The sequence below is a fragment of the Vespa velutina genome, chromosome 14, assembly GCF_912470025.1.
Source record: "Vespa velutina chromosome 14, iVesVel2.1, whole genome shotgun sequence".
In the NCBI taxonomy this organism is placed as follows: domain Eukaryota; kingdom Metazoa; phylum Arthropoda; class Insecta; order Hymenoptera; family Vespidae; genus Vespa; species Vespa velutina.
Window position 1 is genome coordinate 4,610,821 of NC_062201.1, and position 19,775 is coordinate 4,630,595.

Sequence of the window (19,775 nt, forward strand, 5' to 3'; positions counted from 1 at the left end):
ACAAATTTGTTTATTTTATATCGACTTCGTAGAACTGTGAAAATCCATGAATAATCTTAAATAAAAATTCATTATAATAAATTTATAATATCAGTTATCGTATCGTCTGACATTGCAATTCGAAGATAGAAAATATTTTTGTACCTTTTACTTGGCATCATTTTAGAAACACCCTATACACGGTAACACGTACATACATATCTAGCTAAGTACGTAGATACATACATATTTTCGTTGGGTGAGACAACGTCAGGAAATTAAGCGGGTGGTCTCAAGGGTGACATTTCGTACTTCAAACTTCTGCCAGGCGAAACTTTTCTCGACATTGTACTTAGATTTATCTCTTCCGAAGTGTCGAACTGCTTTCGAGAGAAAGAGATAGAGAGAGAGAGAATGGGATAGAACTAAAGTAAAGGATAGAGGGAGGAGGGAGGAAAAAGAGAGAAAGAGAGAGAAAGAGAGAAAGAGAGCGTACTTTGAAAGCTAGAAGAGGCATCGAGGCTGCCGCGGTCAGAAATAAATTATTGCCGACCGTGACTAGTGTACAAACAGCGCATTCTCAGGATAAAAGGGCTAGAGTACGCCGCGAGAAGATCGTGATGTATGATGTAACAAGGAAATAAGAACAAAAAACAAAAAAAGAAGAGCAAGAATAAAAAATAAAAAAGGAAATAAAAAAACAAAAAAAGAAAAAAAGAATAAGAAAAGAAAGAACAAACGTTCCTAAAACTTTAATTCTTTGGTAGAGAGATCTCTCTCTCTCTCTCTCTCTCTCGTTTTAACATTTCTTTATTACATTTATATGACATTCGTTCTATATACTCTCTTCGACTATTCTTTATTTCTTCTTAAAGGAAACTTAATGAAAAACAAGGTTTTTGGGAAAAAAGGAAAGGAATCTATTATTTTTACGATTACTTATACAATCTATCAACATCCTATTCCTTAAACTTGTTCCTTCCTGTCGATACATTTAAATAATATAAATTAGCTTCGAATATCAATGTACCGGCGTTTCCATTACATTTGCATATTTTTAGAATTGAAATCTATCGTTTCTATACGCTCCTCTATAACGTTTCATTTTCACACCAACCAGTAACTGCAACTAGGATTTTATATCGCAATGAGGAACATTCGTATGCGTTCGTCGAAGGGAAAAAAGAGAGATATAGAAAAAGAAAAAGAAAAAAAGAAACAATAAAAAAGGAAAGAAAAAGAGAAGAAGGAAGGAAGGAAGGAAGGAAGGAAGGAAGGAAAGAGACAAAATAAAAAAAGGAATAAAATGAAAGAAGGAAGGAAAATACAAGGAGGAAAACTTTTGTATTGGGTTTCGTACCTTAAATACGTTTCTTTGTTTCCGCGTTAAATAAGATTTTGTCGTGGCTCGATTTCAAAGATCATCTTCACTGGAAAAATTCAATTTCAGCGTTACACCCATGGAAATATTTCCTCGTCCTGCAAAAGCGTTAAAGAAACGTTGACTATCAAACCATCTTTAGAAACTCGTTGCTGATGTTTCTTCTCGAAGAAATGACGTAATAATGGAAGGACGATTATTATCATCATTATCATTACTATTATTATTATTATTATTATTATTGTTATTATTATTATTATTATCATGTCATATTGAAAGCGTTCTAAAGAATGCAATAGAACAAGTATGTGAGATCTTTTGATAAAATATAAACTAATCTCCTGAGAGAATTCTTTCTTTCTTCGTTCAACTTATTCATATTTACTAAAAGAACTTATTTCCTTTTTTCTTGTTCTTTTAATCTCTTTACGTCGAAAAGTTCAACAATTACGAATCGTTTAACTCATCATTTATTTAACAACTTTTCAAAAAAAGAAGAATACAAAAAAAATCGACAGAGAGAGAGAGAGAGAGAGAGAGAGAGAGAGAGAAAGAGAGAGAAAGAGAGATAAAAAGAAAGAAAGAGAATAGTAAATAAACGAAATATGAAAAACAGCATAAACCTCCCGCTTTAACGGTCACTTCATGATTTCGTAATAACTTCGATTGAGTTTACAGCTTGATCCCATGCTTCTCCGCCTCGTTCTGGAATTTCTCTTTGTATTCTCCAGTTGGATCGTATTTCGCAGACAATTTTTCCCAAAGCTTCGGTCGCTGAAACGTTAAATTCGCAAATTAAATGAAAAATACATAAATTAATTAAAATAGTTTAATGTAAAGTAAATGATATCTTTGAATCGTACGGCGCAATTTCATTCGGACAAAATAACAAAAGTATGATTGAAAAAAAGAAATAAATAAAAGAAGAAGAAGAAAAAAAGAAAAGAGAAAAAAAGTAATTATTAAAAGTAATTATTATAAAAGTGTGAAAATTTCTTTCGAGTACGTTTCATTTAATCAAAAGCACCGTTAGTAAAGTTACTTTACTTAGAAAATATAATCGAATCGATGGAAACTATTATATATTTTATATATTATTAGAATCATAACTGAAATCGATTAGTTCAATACGAACTCGACTAATTTCTTTCTCAAACATCTTACTGCTTTATGTCCAAGATAAAACTAATAAAGTTTTATAAAATATAGTATTTACGAACTAAGCTGTCTTCTCATTTCCTTAATCTCTTCCTTTTTTATCGAGGACGAATGAGATTCTATGAAACTCTCGTGTACTTTATTATCCATCTTTGAATTTATTTTCGACTATTCGCTGTACGTAACGATTTCTAAATTACAAAATCTTTAACAAATTTCTTGTCTGAAATTACCGAAGAGAGGTGAACGCGAGAATTTCAACTCGTTCGTTCAGAATAATCAAGATACCATAATTCTCGCGGTACAAATTACAAGTAATACACTTGGAAAGTTGTACAGTCATTTGAAAAGAATATTTTGTTATTACGTTCCACTATTGACATAGAAAGAAAGAAAGAAAGAAAAAAATAGATTCGGTCCGAAATAGAAAAAGAATTTCTCAAGAATATCTCGTTTTATCACTCCGATCACGATTTTCGAAGCAAGTATCGCCAGTCACGATATTTCTAACACCAATATTCCCAACGATGAACTCGAAACATGTATCTATAGATTCTTAGATTGACTTGGAACAATTTAACTTGCGTTCGAGTCTTTCGATGATTATTCTATTCGTTCAACATTCACGAGCAAACGCGTTTATCCAAATCTTTGCTATCTCTAATCTTTGTTTCTTTTCTTTTCTTTTTTTTTTTCTAATCATTCATGCTCAAGTACGGATTTGAAATTGTTAACAATTCATTATATCAGAATTTCGATCAATCATATCCTTTTAGCTTGGACCAATTCGTTTACAAATTTAATTGACATAATCGACCGTCTGTGAAAGTCAAACTAGTTTTCTCTGGGGACTCGAACTCTATTCCGTATATCCCTTCTCTTGTTCATTCGTGTTACATTAGACATATACTGTGTGTATATGTGTGTGTGTGTGTGTGAGTGTGTGTGTGAGAGAGAGAGAGAGAGAGATAGTACGCAACTCGTTACGTTTACTCTTAATTAAGCTGGGGAAGGTGACAGAAGCCGAGGTGAACGTACCTGGTTGACAAGATACCGAATGACCTTCTCGCTGCCAGTCTTCTGTTTCTCACTACACTTGTTACAACCATTCGCCAATGCATCAGGGAGGGATTCTGAAACAAAACAAAAAAATCAGAGAAAGATATCATTCTTTGATCTCGTCATCGTATTATTATTGATGATTCTGAATAAATATTCCAATCGATATATTCCATTATCTTATTAAACGTAGAAATATTTTTCATATCTTTCTACGTTGTACGATAAAATTATACTTTAATGTAACGTATTAAATGCAATTGATATCATTCTCAAGTCTTCTGTTAAGAAATAACGACTTGTAATGTAATTCATCGTACGGTATGTAATTCATGGTTGCAACTTTACAAATAAATCTTGAATACCTATCCTCGGTGACTATCAACGAGTACAAAATTCCAAACTGATCGAATACGTAGGGGTTGTAGAAAGTTAGGGTGGAAATTAAGAAGGGTGAGTAAATTATCGAACATCATTGTCGAGTTTCGTAAGAATTTCACGAATTTTCACGAACAAAATAGTTGAATGTACGACGGAGTAGAATAGAACCGCGTTGTCCCGAATACAATGAAGAATTTATGAGAGGGATCTTTGAAAAGGGAAGCCGCTCGGAGAAAAACGAATGTGCATTTCACACGCGTTCCCATTGGCTGCACTCGTACAAAATTTTCTTTTTTCTTCTTTTTCTTTTTTTTTTTTCTTTTTTTTTTTTCATAGCATCATACACGCATACATATATATATACCGGAATCGATGCTTTCGATTATTTTGTAAACCGATTCGCACTGTTCACGTACAACACTCCTCTCGTTCATCCCTCACCCTATACAACGTTCGCGTTCATTTTTCGAGCGGTCTCTTTGGTCAACTATCGTTCGTATTTTTTGCAAGGTAAAACTGCGAAAAAATTGCTCTCATCGATCGTCTACCACAATGGAGGAGACTGCTACTAAAAACGTCCGCATTTGGAATAAATCTGCGTTTAACTATGCCATAAGTTCTACATAATTTCGTGCTGCAATAATAACAATAATAATAGTAGATATACGTAACTATTGATCATAGATTTATAAAACATTTATTTTACTTTTATGAAATATAAGTATTAATCTAAAGTACTCGCGTTATTATATACGAAGCAACATTTACCATAGATAATAGTGATTTATATTATAGATGTAAAAAAGAAAAAAAAAAAAAAAAAGAAAATTTTATTGCAATAATAAAATATATGAAATATTAATGACAAATTAATGAAAAATATTTACTTATTCACTTTCAAAAAAGTAAATATATAAATGAGAAATTAGAAATATTTACTTCTTGTATGAACGAACCGCTATTATAATCCTTCTCGATTCTTTCGAAGTTTCTATTTTTCAGGATTAGAAGAAGCAGAAAACATCTTTTCCTTGCAAATCGCAGGGTAAATATCATGAAGAAGAACGTCGAACCGACAGCTGTGACGACTTTATCATATTTTTTCTTCGATAGATCCTTCTCATCCTCAAAGGATCCCTCTTTGTCCTTTTTCGTGGGATAGGACGTCTCGCGAGATAACGCAAAAAGAAAGAACGAAAGAAAGAAAGAAAGTAAAAAGGAAAAAGAGTTTCTCAAGAAGAGGGTAGACTTCATAACGCGCTGTTATTTTGCCGAATATAAAGAAAGAAGGATAAATTTTGTTATACTTTCGGTTCAACCCACCTCATGGCCTTTCCATCCAAAAATCACTTGACGTTTTTACCCCGGCCGTCATTTGCACCAGCCGTTCTACTCTACCGACACTTCAGTGCTCTTGCTACTGGTCACCGTCCAAAGAAAAAGAAAAAGAGAAAGAAAGAAAGAGAGAGAGAGAGAGAAGTGAGTACCTCTCGAATATCCAACGCGAATTTCCTCTGAGGAGAACTACATATGTATGTATGTAAGTACCTACATATATACCTATATACATATATATATATATATATATATATATACGATCTACCGTCCATTGAAATATTCTCGGACGCGGACAGTGTAAGTCGAAAAAAATCAATTATTCAATCAAATATGATATTTTCCAATAATTTCGTATGTAAATTTTAATTAAGGTTTTTTCCGTTCTCTCTCTCTCTCTTTCTCTCTTCTTCTTTTTTTGCAAATCTTCGAAATGAAAAAAAATAACAAACAATAATTTTATATTAAATTTTATGTTAAACATAAAGTGAAAAAAATGACATTAAAAAGAAGAAGAATTAAATTTTCATTGAATATAATTTATATCCCTATGTTAATTAGATATATCGCAAAAGTTGAAACCATTAATTGCTCGTTTTTATGTTATACCTGTCGTTCTCATGAATCGCGTAAATGATCGATGGACTTGATAATTATCGTACTCGACTCGTTCTGACGTAAGAAAAGCTTCGAGATCGATTATTCGAATCAACATTAGCCAATAACTAATTCCATCTATTATCGCTTAATAATTCTTTGATGAAAAAGGAAAGCGTAAAGATGAAAATTTTTTTTCTCAAATTACATCGTTCAAAGTAAAACGAAATAAAGATATGAAAGTATCTCAATTTCCAATTTTAAGCCGCTCGGTCATGCGTTTAACACGAAGAGTAATACGATCTCGGGGAAAAAATTTAGATTACCAATGAGATCTCCGAGTTCCGTTCGTATTTGAATCAGAGAAAAAAGAAAAATAGTAGCGTGGTAAAGGTAAATCAGTTAAGACACGTATATATGTAGATGAATACATAGGCGCATTGCGTATATAAGGACCGATCCGAACGTTCGAACGGGGATCGCTTGCACGTCTGACGAATGAAATTTGAATAACCGGGATACGTAATAGAATTTACGCTTGTATGTATGTATGCGTACGTGTATACATACATACATATATATATATATATATATATATATATATGTATGTATATATATGTGTGTGTGTGCGTATGCGTGTATGTGTGCGTTCGCGCGGCCACAAGTCGATGTGAATAGTATGTCGAATATTTGAATATTTATACGATCGAATAGTCACGGCTCGGTAATCCTCCAAAGATATTAGCATAATTATAGAGATAACGATTCTGCGGAATTATAATACGTTGGACAGTTTCGAGAAGGAACAATAAGCATTCGCACGATGACGCTTTTGAAAGTCCTCTGCATTTACGTGCGTTTACGCGACTCTATCTCGATTTCTAGACGTTTTGAACGAACGACACGTCGATGGACCCGAGATAATTGCTTTACGTTGTAAATGCTTTCATACATATTCTAATCTACCTTGAATATTTCATCGAACTCATGTTCGTGACCTATCTATCTATCTATCTATCTATCTATCTATCTATCTATCTGTCCGTCTGTCTGTCTAACTTCTCAACGAAAAAGCAATTTCTCAATAAACGTTCGATCCGAACTGGTAATCATTATCGTTTATCGAATCAACGTTAATATTCATCCTGATTAAATCAATTCAATCGAATCATCTGTTCATTGCCGAACGTTGGACGTGATCGTTTCTGAAATTCAAAGTACATTGACACCGAAAATTATCTTCAATATTTCTTCGTCTAGAGGTCAGCAGACAATTCGATATGAAATAACGTATTATATATCTTTTCCAAAGAACAAGTCAATTATTTAATACTAGAGAGAATTTTCTTTTGTATGTTTTTCATTAACGCCAAGCTCAAAAAAAAAAAAAAAAACAAAAAAAGAAAGTATCATTTAAGATCGCACCGTTAAATCGTACCTTCGCTTATATTTGCTAAGAACCATCTAAAACTTAGTTAGCTTTAAGAGTAAGACACCAACTGAAACTTTTCGTCAAAGTTGAAATTCTCTCTCGGTGTCTAAGGGCAAATATTGAATATCCTTCCATTCTAAACACTCGATCTTCTTCTTGTATTTTGCAAAAATGACTTTAAACGATCCAAACGAATTCATTCGACACGACAATTCTCACGTATTTTCGTTTCTTTTCCTCTTACATCACTCTTAGTTTCCATTCCTTTCTATCGCATATGCATAAATATTCAATAGACTACACGTTATTTACGAATTGCAAATCGTATCGAAGTTCGATCTTTCGAGAAGCAGACTTCTCAAAACAATCGCAGCTAAGAGGATTTTCTTTGCTACGGAATATCTAATAAGGAAGATCCGATCTACCAGTCTTCTTTCTCTCTCCTTCTCTCTCTCTCTCTCTCTCTCTCTCTCTCTCCCTCTCCATCTCTCTTCTTCTAATCGAGTAACCTCGAATAGGGTTAAATGAAGAATCAAATGGTAATTTTATCTATGATATAAATGTGACAGGAAAGCTTCAACGTATTTAATATTTATGAAATAATTAAGTTACACGTTTTTCGAAACCTGAGATAGTTTTACGATGTGAAGTACTATAATAAAACGTAGTGTATACTTAACAAGCATCTCTTTATCAAGAGACTAACTCACTAACTCACAACAACACGCACGATACAATGGTCCAATCAACAAACCGTTGTTCCGTTAATTAAATATCTGAAAAGCAACGTGTAAGAGAAAATGGAAAAAAAATAAACAAAAGAGTAAAAAATAAAACATAAAAAAATAAAAAAATAAAAAAAAAAAAAAAATAAAAAAAAAAAAAAAAAAAAAAAAAAAAGAAAAAAAGAAATAATAAAAAAAGAAAAAAAAAAAGAAAAAAGAATTCCTCTTTTAAGTGTAGATATATCTATATGTATACGCGCGAACGAAACATTTTTCTCGTTGCGTTCGAAACGAATATCACATTCCCGTAGCACGTAGTATTTCGAGTATGTAAATGTGAGCCCGAGAGAAATAGAGAAACGTATTTTTACACGGATTTATTTCCAATAGATCGATGAATGTAGGGTAACATCGTTATATCAGTCCGTTTATCCGTTTTCATTCTCCTATCTTGAAATGAATTTCTTCATTTTTCGAAGAATCATTTCCATTCAGATTTTTCTCAATTCCGTTCTAGCAAGTTGATTTTATTGCATCGTAAAGAATCTCGTTTTCCTTCGATACAATGCGATACAAAAGAATTCGCGCAATGCATTGACTTCGAAAATCAGATCTCGGCTTTACACTCGGCAATCCTGTCCTCGAAGTTCTTCGTCTATGTCGAAAAGAAGCACCTTGAAGAAGGATTCTTCATTATTGCCTTATCTTCTCGCGATAGAGAAAATAACGTCCGGTATATCTCTGTTATCTGACCACGTCGAAAACTATCTTAATTAAAAATCGAAAATTTTCTCAGCTTCGTGAATCGGCGAACGAAGACTCGACGAGTGTTCTTCTACGAGAGATATCGTTTAAAAGTATAGTCGAAGCTTCTCGTTCTACGATTTTACGAAAGGAAGAAATAAAAAATAAAGAAAAGGGTTAGAACAGGGAAGGGAAGGAAAAACTTGAAGCTTTGGAAGGAACGAAGGAGCCACATAGAACATATATAGTCTACGTAGAAACAATAAAATTCTTTTTATGATCTCTACGAACGAACTCTTCTCTTTATATTCACTCGAACGGATTCGTCGAAGTGCTGGAACGACATAATCGTTGAAGAAAAAGAAAATTTCATGGAAGGATATTAGTCCCGATGGGATATCGACTTTATTAAAATCCATAATACGTTGGATTTTTTTCTTTTTTTTTTTTTTTTTTTTTTTTTTTTTTTTTCAAATATAGAATAACTCTCTTGCGTTTCTTGTAATAAGATATTTTTATATCATCTATATTATCCAAGACGATCAACGCATTTAATCGAGAAGATTGTTTATCAATCGTATTAATTTATTTAGCAAATACTATCCACGAGATATCCAACATTCGTAAACTTTCTCATTCTCCGAAAGCAATAAGAAACTTGGAAATGAAATTTACGGAGAAGTCTCCTGTCTTTTCCCGAAGGAAAACGAGAAGATGCGTTTCAGGATGATGAAAGAAAAGAAAAATCAGGATATATATATATATATATATATATATATATATATATGTATATGTATATACATGTGCGGATTGTAGAAGTAGGAGGCTCAAATTTTCTGGATGGTCAGCGATGTTTTAACGGTACTGCTTGTTTCTCTGACCTACTTTCACGACTTTGACCACGGCGGCTACGACCTCGTCCAATATTTGACAGGGTTACACGATGCGTTTCTAGCAGGAGTTGAAACCAATAACAGAGAAAGAAAGATAGATAGATAGATAGATAGATAGACAGATAAAGAAAGACAAGATGGACGAAGGAAAGGCATGCTCGGCTTGTAAAGAGATAGGAAAAGAAAGAGAGGGAGAGAGAGAGGGAGAGAGAGAAGAAAAGAATAAATGAAAGAAAGAAAGAGAAAGAAAGAGAAAGAAAGAACACTGCTTATTGGATCTGGAAAAGTAGGAGTCCCTTGAGAGCAAGAGAGGATGAGAGTTACGGAATTCGTACGATAAAGCAGTACGGAGCAATGGAAGGATCAGGAAACTGGGAAGGACCGAATAAAGACGAATAGATAAGGATAAGGAAGGATTCATGGTGGCAAGAAAAGACCAAAAGTGCAGAAGAAAAATAAACTATTGTAATTTTAATTATATTTTAAATATGTGAAATCGTTAAGTGGGTATAGTATTAAATTATTAAAAAAAAAAAAAAAGTCCAACTAGGAACACATTAAAACTTGACGACTTTCTCGTTCTTCGGAAAAAAAAAAAAAAAAAAAAAAAAATCTGCTATCGCGGCTAGTAATTTAAAAGAAAAGAAGAGAGAAAAAAAGCAGGAAAAAAGATATATAACGTTACTTAAAGAAGAACAATGAAGAAGAAAAAAAAAAAAGAAAACCTAAAGAAAGAAGATAGTGGATCACGTTGATGGGAAGAAAAAGTAGTGGTTGAAGAGCCACTGGCCCTTTTCTTGCAAGTTGTATTAAACTGCTGTCATGACAAAGCCTGTACTCGTTAGGTATATACATATATATATTTATATATATATATATATATATACTCATATATATGTATATGTATGTATGCATGTATGTAGGATAAAAGATAAAAAGTTTTTAAATGTCTCAACTACTCACTCTTGAGTTCGTGTCCATCGGGCGTGCAATTTCCAACATCCAAAAGACAGTTTACGTAGTTGTTGAGCAGACGATCACTCTTCAGGATCTGGTCCACATCGATGTTGTCGTATTTCGTTGTGTACTTATCCGCGGCTACGAAGCACGCGAGCATGGCAAGGAAAACTATGGCGACCTAGATTCGTCGACAAAAAAAGAACAAAAAGAAATAAAAAAAATATATATATATATAATAATAATAGAAAAAAAAATGTGATCATTAGAAATGAGTTTTTTAATCATCTTAAAGATTAAATTATAAGACCATCCTTCTTTTCATTGTCATACTTTACTATACTTTGAAATAAAATAGAAAAAAAGTCAATAAAATGGTAGATTAAATGTCTACTTATTTATTTTCAATTAGTTCAGATAAGTTTCGTGGTTCGATTGATAAAAAAAAATATTTTTGAGGAAGAATAAAGGAAAAAGAGAGAGAGAGAGAGAGAGAGAGAGTGTGTGTGTGTGTGTCTGTGTACTTTTTTTACAAAGGAATATCTCTCGACCAAGGCTAAGATATATTCAAGATAGAAATTCTGCATTTTCCACGAATAGCTCCCCAAGTGCATAATCGTTTGACATCATTGCACCGCATTCACGAGACCTTCGAGACGTACGAGAAAGCTGTTGTTGCTGTTTCTACTGCTGGCGAAATACTTATTTCGTAGGACGAGTGCACACGCGTCAGTGATAAATGGTCTCTTTATAAAACGGTAATCTCCTCGGTAGGAAAGTTGATCTTTTCCACGAAGAAGACACCGCTTACTCGATTTAACCTGTAAGCCTTATACGATTCGTATCTTCTGAGAAAGAATACTGAAGTATAAAATGAAAAAAAGGAAAAATGAATGAGGGAGAAAGAAATTTGTTTGTGGAGATATCAGAATAAATTCCTATTAGTATGTACGAGGGAAAAAAAAAAAGAAAAAGAAAAAGAAAGGAGAAAGAAAAAAAGAAAAAAATAATAAAAGGAAATCCAAAATTAAAACTGTATAAAAAGATAAGACGATTAAAAATGATATTAAAAGTAATTAAATAATTTAAAAGAAGAAAGATTATGTCTTCAAAAAAAAAAAAAAAGAAAAAAAAAAAAGATAGAACAGAAAGAAAAACGGGCAGAGAAAAAAATTGTTTCCTATTTGAAACGAAATAATATAGAATGAATTAATACCAGTCATTAATACCAAATTAAATCTCAAGAATCTCTAATAAATAAAAAAAAAAAAAAAAAAAAAAAAAAAAAAAAAAAATAAGAAAAAAGAAAAACAAAACTTAACAATAATGCATGAACTCATAAACTCTTTAACATTTTTCATTAATGCCAAGTCCCATTATTTTTATTCATATCTTAAGAATACTACGCACAAGGCAAAAGTTGTAACTCATTAAATTATTTTTCCACGGCGACTGGACAAGACATCGGATGTGGCTCAAGGTTAATGGGAGATCGGTCACAAGAATATTTTCTGACTTTTATACTGTTACATAGGTGTGTGTAAACACGTATATATGAAAGAAAACAAAAAGTGGACATGTCATAGCTTGAAACAAAAGTTAACTCTTATAAATATATAATCTTTGGCCCGCACCAGCGAGTTAAAAATTCACTATCCTTAAAATATAAAAACTGAACTGACTAGTCTTGAAATATAACAAAATTTTATTATTCGTTTTGTGTCTGTATTCATTCAAATCTTTTTATCTTTCTCTAGATTTCTTTCTCTCTCTCTCTCTCTCTCTCTCTCTCTCTCCCTCTCTCTTTCTGACGATTGAACCAGTGACATCACTTAAGCTTGAGATAAAAACTTTGGCTACGTTACTTATAGAAATAAACTCGTTCGAAGAGTTATAAGTCGATTAATGTCGAAAAAAGAACGATTCGACGTCACGGGACGATCATTTCTTGCACGACACTGTTGAATTGAGGTCTGGCGATTCTCAACCATTCGGGAAGAGAAAAAAGTTATCCGAAATTACGATCACGTCGTAATTGGATCATCTTTGCAAAGGTTTTTCCATTAAATCGATATGGGTGTTGTAATCGTTTATTGTTCTAATTACTTTCGAACCTTTCCTTTCACGTTATTTATATTTATATAATGAATTTTATTGTTATAAAATGTTTTATCATTACTTTAATATTTTAAAGTGACTTTTAATTCTACAAGTATTTTAACGTTAATTATCTACTTTTTAGATTTCAACGAAAACATATCTATAAAGGTATACATATGTATTTGTCAAGAATAATATTTTCAGAATTATTTTCAAATAAAAGATAAAATGCGAAATGATTCAAAACGTCGAATAAAACGTTAACAAGCATTTTCACGATTCCATTCGAATTCTCTTCACTTGAATTAAGCAACACTCGAAATTGACGTTGCAAAAATAAAAACTTGAAATATTTCACGATCTTTTTGACAAATACTGCTTTTGTCTCTAATCAAATGATCCAATAAATTCTCCGTTGTCTGATATTTCCAATTGTTTTCTTTTCCATTGCTTGTCTTTATTACCCAGCTGATTTTTGTTTTCTTTTTTTTTTTTTTTTAATCCTTCTGAAAAAAATTAATTATAAAACTTTTGAAATTATACTTTTCAAAACTCGTATAGGATCAAATCGAAATTTAATGAAACACTTTCTCTTGCGAAAAAAGAATAAGGAATATTTCATGACGGAACTATCAATGAAGAAAATAAAATCACAAACGTGATAGTTTAAACTCGACATAGCGATAAGAAAAATAAAAAGATTATGTCTATGTGTCAATAGTCTTCGAAAATGTCAATGAGTATTGTCACTTTGATCATTGACGTTTTATCTGTTTACTTACAATTAGTATAACTTAGGCAAAGAAACGAGAAAGGTTTGTCGCTACCCACGTATGTTGACTTTTATCTCGCGAATGTATAGAGAAAAGAGAAAAGAGAAAAGATCGAAGTTAAGTGGATAAAGAAAGAGAGATACGAACGCAATCCTTCGTTTCACGCTCGCGCACACGCGATTCGCATTATGCAATCGACGCCATTACGGTCCACGAAGCTTCCTAACGCCTTTCACTCTCGCGAACGAATTTCACTCCTTCGAGAACACCTTCGATTCTCCTTTCCTTTCCTCGAGTTTTCCTCGAGCTACGAGAGTTCTTCGTCGACTGATCATCGGAAATGAACGAAAGAGGCTCTCAGGATTAACAGAAGCGTAAAATAAAACGTCTAGCTTGACGTTCAATTTGAACTTGCAAAGATCAATGAAGAAATCATTATCGAATTTTATTGATAATCTCTGCACTAAACTTTTTCGAACGTATTTCTTTGTAATTATTTTATTATTCTATTTAAATGTCATTTAATAATTCTATGTAATTATTTATTTATTAGAAATATTAATCACAAGAGTTATGTTAAAGAGAAACGATAGAAAAAAAGAGATAGAAAAAAAGATTATAAAAAAAAGTCATACGTGCGAATTTACGTACATGCAAATTTATGCAAAATTTGCCCGTGGATGACTAACTGTTAAAGAAAATGATCACTCAAAATGTTCCAACGATATAAAAGGAATCTTTTGCAAATTCGTTTCCAACGTTAGTCGCCCGTTCGTTGATTCTATTCTCTGTTCGACGCAAACACGTCCCGAAAGAGAACGATCGATAAACGACTCGCTGAGACAGCTGAGCCAGACGAATCGAACAAACGAACGTGTCCTCTCGATATTCAAATCCTTTCGACTAAAAATGTCATTCGTTTCGAATTCGTCGAACTCGTTATTGGCTCATGGAAAGAAATTCATTTATGACTCGATGCGCAATATTTATTGATAAGAATAGATAGAAACTTGGAAAAATTGATTGCATCTTAGAAGAACTTATATAATTGAGAAAAAAGTCGATTCATTTACGTGTCTACGTGTTTCAAATGATTTTTATTTACTATATAAATGCAAATCTTTATGAATAAAATATTGAGCTTCAATTAATACGTCCTTTTTCTCTCCCTTTTATTATTATTTTTTTTTCTTTTATTTTTTTTTTTTTTCTTTTTTTTTTTTTTACTTAATTAACGATGAATTTCTTTCGTTGAAAGAAGGTCGGAAAAAGGTCAAATGAAAAAGAAATGAAAAGGATTATTATTAAATGAGCTAACATGAGCCTCCTCTTGTCATATTTGTGACAAGAAATCTATTTTAAGAGGGATATCGATGAGATCAAAAGCGATGGAAGAGTAATAAAAAATAACGTTCTTCAAAGTGCTTGCTCTCTTAGTCCTCAAGTTTCAAAAAACAAATATATATATTTGTGTGTGTGAGAGAGAGAAAAAGAGAGAGAGAGAGAGAGAGAGAGAGAGAGAGACAGTAGGTTCCATTCGAAAGTAATCGATTCACTTCCCTTCAAAAGTCTGAGAGCACCTTATCCGATTTGTGCATGAATTTCAGCACCGACGCGGCGCGAAGTTAATCTATCGGTCAAACAAACGCGTTCCAACTTTTCTTTAACTCCACTTCCAAGGAGTTAAATTCGTAGGAAGCACGATAACGAAGACGTTGTCGTATTTAAATGATTTTACGGAATTAAAAATCCTGACAATTTTTATTCTCTCGAATATAAAAGAGAGAGAGAGAGAGAGAGAGATGAATTAATAAAAAGAAAAACAAATAATTTGATTGAAACTAACGAATTTTAAATTAAAATAAAAATTAGAAAACGTTTCGAAGTGTGTCGAACAAATTTCACAATGTTTCCAACGCATTTCAAATAATAAATACAATTTGGATGACTTGTTTATTAATAAAAAAAAAAAAAAAAAAAAAAACCTAGACGAGCTAAATTTAGATACAAAATAAAATCACGCAAACTATCGTGTTTATATAGAATCGAAAGCGAAACGCGTGTCACGATATTGGAAAGGAAACTGAACCGAGTTGCTACTGGAGTGAGTTGACGATAGTAAAGAATCGTGGCGATGGGGAAAGGCTCTCTCGGGCTTACCTTCATGTTGCGCTGTCGTTACGTGTGTCACACAGTCACGGAGGAGTCGTGTTAAGCAACTGATGCCGGAGGTGCTCGTGATCAGCTGCTTTATACCCCGGCCGATTTCCCACACTGCCCGAATTCGTCGAATCGGTAGACGCCTCTTTTTTTTCCCCCAGTTAACACGTCTTTGTCCACCCTGAATCGTGTTTCGTCTCGCCGGGGAAATTACTGTGATTTCCTACCAATCGAAATCAAACAATTGTTATTTCAAAAAAGAAAAAAGAAAAAAGAAAAAAAGGGAAATTAATAAATATTTCTTTTGTACAGTTTCGATGTATTATTTTATAAATACAATTAAGTTATACTAAAATATGATATTTCACTAATTATCTGATCTATTAAATCATTTAATCATTTCAAACGATATTTCATGAATTATATTTGTTATATTTAAGCTAAAAGGAAAATAGAAAAATTGATAAATTTCACGTCCCTTCGCGCATTTCGAAGAAATCCAATTGGCATTGCCAGAATCCGATCAATTCGACTGGATGTTGTCGATAATAACATTTTCCCAGTACCCGTTGATTTATTTATCGAGACGTGTTACTGGCCAACGTCTCTCACCAAGACGAAATTCGAACGATACAGATGAAATATACATATCGAATATCCAAAACTGTTCGATAGAATACGATCGTCGATAGAGGAACGATCAAACACTATAGGATCGTTATGACCGCGCGTATTCGAGGCAATTCCCATTCTATGCAAATATTCGTATATTTCAAAAGTTCGCGAGGGGAAGGGGATTAGCAGAGATGAATGAAGGACAGTCGGATGTTCCACTATCCCTGGCTATTAAATTCGACATGCATATAGAATTTACATAGGGTTGACCATATAAAATGACCATATATAAAATCTAGTAAAATTATTTCTTTCAAAATTTATGTGGATTTTATTATTATATTAAAATATTTTTTATGGATTCAATTGTACACACTTTTTCTCTTTTTTTATCTTCTATCTTTGTAAATTTTAGCATATGTAAATTAAGTCGATCTAGTTATAAAATATATATATATATATATATATATATATATATATATGCATACATACATGCATATATGGTGTCTTAGTGAGATCACTAAATCAGTAACCCAATATTTCTGTATTTTAAGGAACAATTGACTATAATATCTCGAAAAAGTATATATATATTGTATATTTATGTATACCTATACATTTATAATCCATTATAAGTATTCCAAATATTAATCATCAGCTACATAATTAACCACGATTAAATGATAAACTTAATGCAAATGTATCTCAGGTTAATTAAAAATTACTTGCGCTTACTATTTTGCAATCGCATACCTTTCTGCAACAATAAGTACGATAACGAATGGCTATAAAAGATCGAACGATGCAATTATTATAAGCCTTACCATTTAGTTTCTCTCTTTCTCTTTCTATATCTATTTATTTCTATTCTTCAAATTTTATTTTATAATTTTTACATAGATATAAATTAGATAACATATTCCAATATATTGAAAAAAAATTTCATAGCGATTTCATCTGGCACAATGATATACACAAGTCACAAAAATCAAATTAGGAATTAAAAATATGATTTTATGTTGCTACATTATCAAACACAAACGAGAAAAAAGCATATTGAACAAGAGATAGAAATTTTGTTGGGATTTCGTTAATCCAACAGATAGGATCGTTATATATTCCTACATGTAAAAAAAAAAAAAAAAAAAAAAAAAAAAACAAGGCTAGCATAACGAATCAAAAAATAAATAAATAAATAAGCAAATAAATAAATAAATGCCACTACGTTTCGTTAACTATATATATATATATATATATATATATATAGCTTTTGCATGTGACCTATACTTCTCTTGCTCGTTAGAAAACTTTAGTTGAATAAAGGAAAATAATATTTAGTCTTCATTAAGTTAACGAGCATATTCGCTTTTCTCTTTCCTTCCTTATCTTTATCTATATTTTATCTTTGTTTTTCTTTCTCGTTAACTTCTTGCACCAATTGTTTCCATCCTGATTCGAAAAACAGGTTAGCTGCTGAGGTGGATCCTTACGATTAGCCTTACAGAGTCGCTATGTCGACCCATCGAGATTTTAACTCGATGCCCAATTAAAGGCTTACTAAGATTAACAGGAATGAGAATTCAAAGGCACGCGCGATCCTAGTTCTTAATCGGATGACCCAAAGGGAAAAAGTTTGCGGTAAAGAAATCTACCTCATAAGATTATATAACTCTACTCGTTTCTTTACTTTTATCGTTTCTATTAAAGAAATATTAAAAGTATAAAAAAAAAAAAAAAAAAAAAAAAAAAAAAGAATGAATAAAATTACTAAACATCTTTGTCATTCTTTAAGCAAAATCAAATAAATAAAATTTCAAAGTACCAAATTTTTTATATATTATATATGTAAGTATTTGTTTAAGCGTTACAATTGTTTTTTAAATTGCAGCGAAACACTAATACCAACGATTGACATTCACATAAATACATGAATAACTCTGTCATCAATATACATATGTATTAATTTATCTTTAGCCTACGCTCTGTGGTTTCGGAATCCCTTCTGTGAATATTTGAATGTCGCTTAGTATTACGACTCTGCATGTGGAATATTCCACGAGGCAAAGAAAGAATCGAAAATTTCTCATTATCTATAAAAAAAATAATATACATATGTATAACTACGTGTTTAAATGAGTTATTACACTTGTAAATAATATAAGTGGCTTCTTCCTCTTTTTTTTTTGCTTTCCTTTTTTTTTCTCTTCTTTTTTGTTATATCTTCAAATTTGAGTTTTTAATTTAAATCGAATTTTAAAAATAATTAAAAAATTACTTCACACTGTGAATCCTTTCAATTTTCACAGATAAAGATTGAGAGAGCAAGAGAGAAAGAAAGAAAGAGAGAGAGAGAGAGAGAGAGAGAGAGAGAGAGAGAGAAAGGGAATAAGATTTCAGAATCTCTAAATAGAGGAGAATATCGAATTTCGATATTTCGATATCCGGCAGGACGTCTAATTCCGTTGACCGCGAGCTCGCGTTAAATTCTGCAATATTAATCAATTTGGCCGATTACGGTGGACGGTGTGTCCCACGAAATAGAGCTCATTAATAATAACCAGAACGCGCAGAATATGCCGGTACCGTAAGATTATTAATCATGTTCCTGACGTAAATTCACAAGGATAAAGAAGAGTCGTATGGATCGTCAGCGAACGTATGTATACTATACGATAATCTGAACGTTACAAAAACTAATATCCTATATCAAGATTGTTATCGTATATGTAAGGGTCAAGAGAAAACATGTACAACTTTTCATAAGATTAACTAAACATGACGAAAGGAGATTGATAAAAGAACTTAATTAAAGGGATAACATTCAATTTACGCAATTACTCAAATATTGATAATTAACTAATACTTTAGAATATTTAAACATCTTGTAAAATTTATTTAAAACTATTATTATTTAATGCAATGAATAAAAACGGTAGATTTTTTAAATATTTATTAATTATTTATCATTACGATTGTCATACGAACGTCTCATAATATATAATGACTTTAATCTTTATTAATAAATATAAATAAATTTTCGTAAACAATTAATGATACTGACAATCGATTATCATCAATTTGACTATACTTTTTTCAACTTGAAACATTTATTAAAACATAGACAGCTATGTTTTATAAGTATAGAAGATTGAATGAGTCAATTGCTAATTTATTTTTTCTAAACATTAAATCTCATTCTTTATTACCAAAAACGTAAGATACAATGGTAGAACCGGTTTTGCTGTACTTTATAACTTGACGTTTTCTTATAGGCTCTTTAACATCTCTCTAATGTTGTTCTTAGATCAAAAGGAAAGATCGTTTCCAAGAAAGGTACCACATGTTCGAACCTTATATACAATTCCCTATACAAATTAAACTACATTTTCTATTCTAATTAATTAATCTCACTTGAGATGCATTAGGAAGTATCGTAAACATCTATACGCACATATATATCTATATACGTATGTACGTACATGCATA

The 19,775-nt window shown here is 31.8% G+C and overlaps 2 protein-coding genes across 5 annotated transcripts in view; both read right to left on the minus strand.

Annotated features, from left to right (window-relative positions):
• Window positions 1-1,453, minus strand: part of LOC124954217 (leucine-rich repeat-containing protein 24-like) — a 152,841-nt gene extending 151,388 nt beyond the window's left edge. For all 4 annotated transcript variants that reach the window (XM_047506783.1, XM_047506781.1, XM_047506782.1 and 1 more), the window contains exon 1: window positions 1,340-1,453. The gene's annotated coding sequence lies outside the window, so the exon portion shown is untranslated. The remainder of the gene's footprint in view (window positions 1-1,339) is intronic.
• Window positions 700-15,830, minus strand: LOC124954222 (ejaculatory bulb-specific protein 3). Its single transcript, XM_047506803.1, has 4 exons — window positions 15,675-15,830; window positions 10,648-10,822; window positions 3,557-3,651; window positions 700-2,134 (listed from the first exon to the last, which is right to left on the minus strand). The coding sequence occupies exons 1-4, from the start codon at window positions 15,678-15,680 to the stop codon at window positions 2,033-2,035; spliced, it is 378 nt and encodes a 125-aa protein (XP_047362759.1). The 5' UTR covers window positions 15,681-15,830; the 3' UTR covers window positions 700-2,032.
• Between the last annotated feature and the right edge of the window lie 3,945 nt (window positions 15,831-19,775).

Coding starts and splice junctions, on each gene's coding strand:
- LOC124954222 (XM_047506803.1), bottom strand. Junction 3,652..10,647: donor CGATGGACACGAACTCAAGA/GTGAGTAGTTGA, acceptor GTTTTGTTTCAG/AATCCCTCCCTGATGCATTG. Junction 2,135..3,556: donor TTCGGTATCTTGTCAACCAG/GTACGTTCACCT, acceptor TTAACGTTTCAG/CGACCGAAGCTTTGGGAAAA.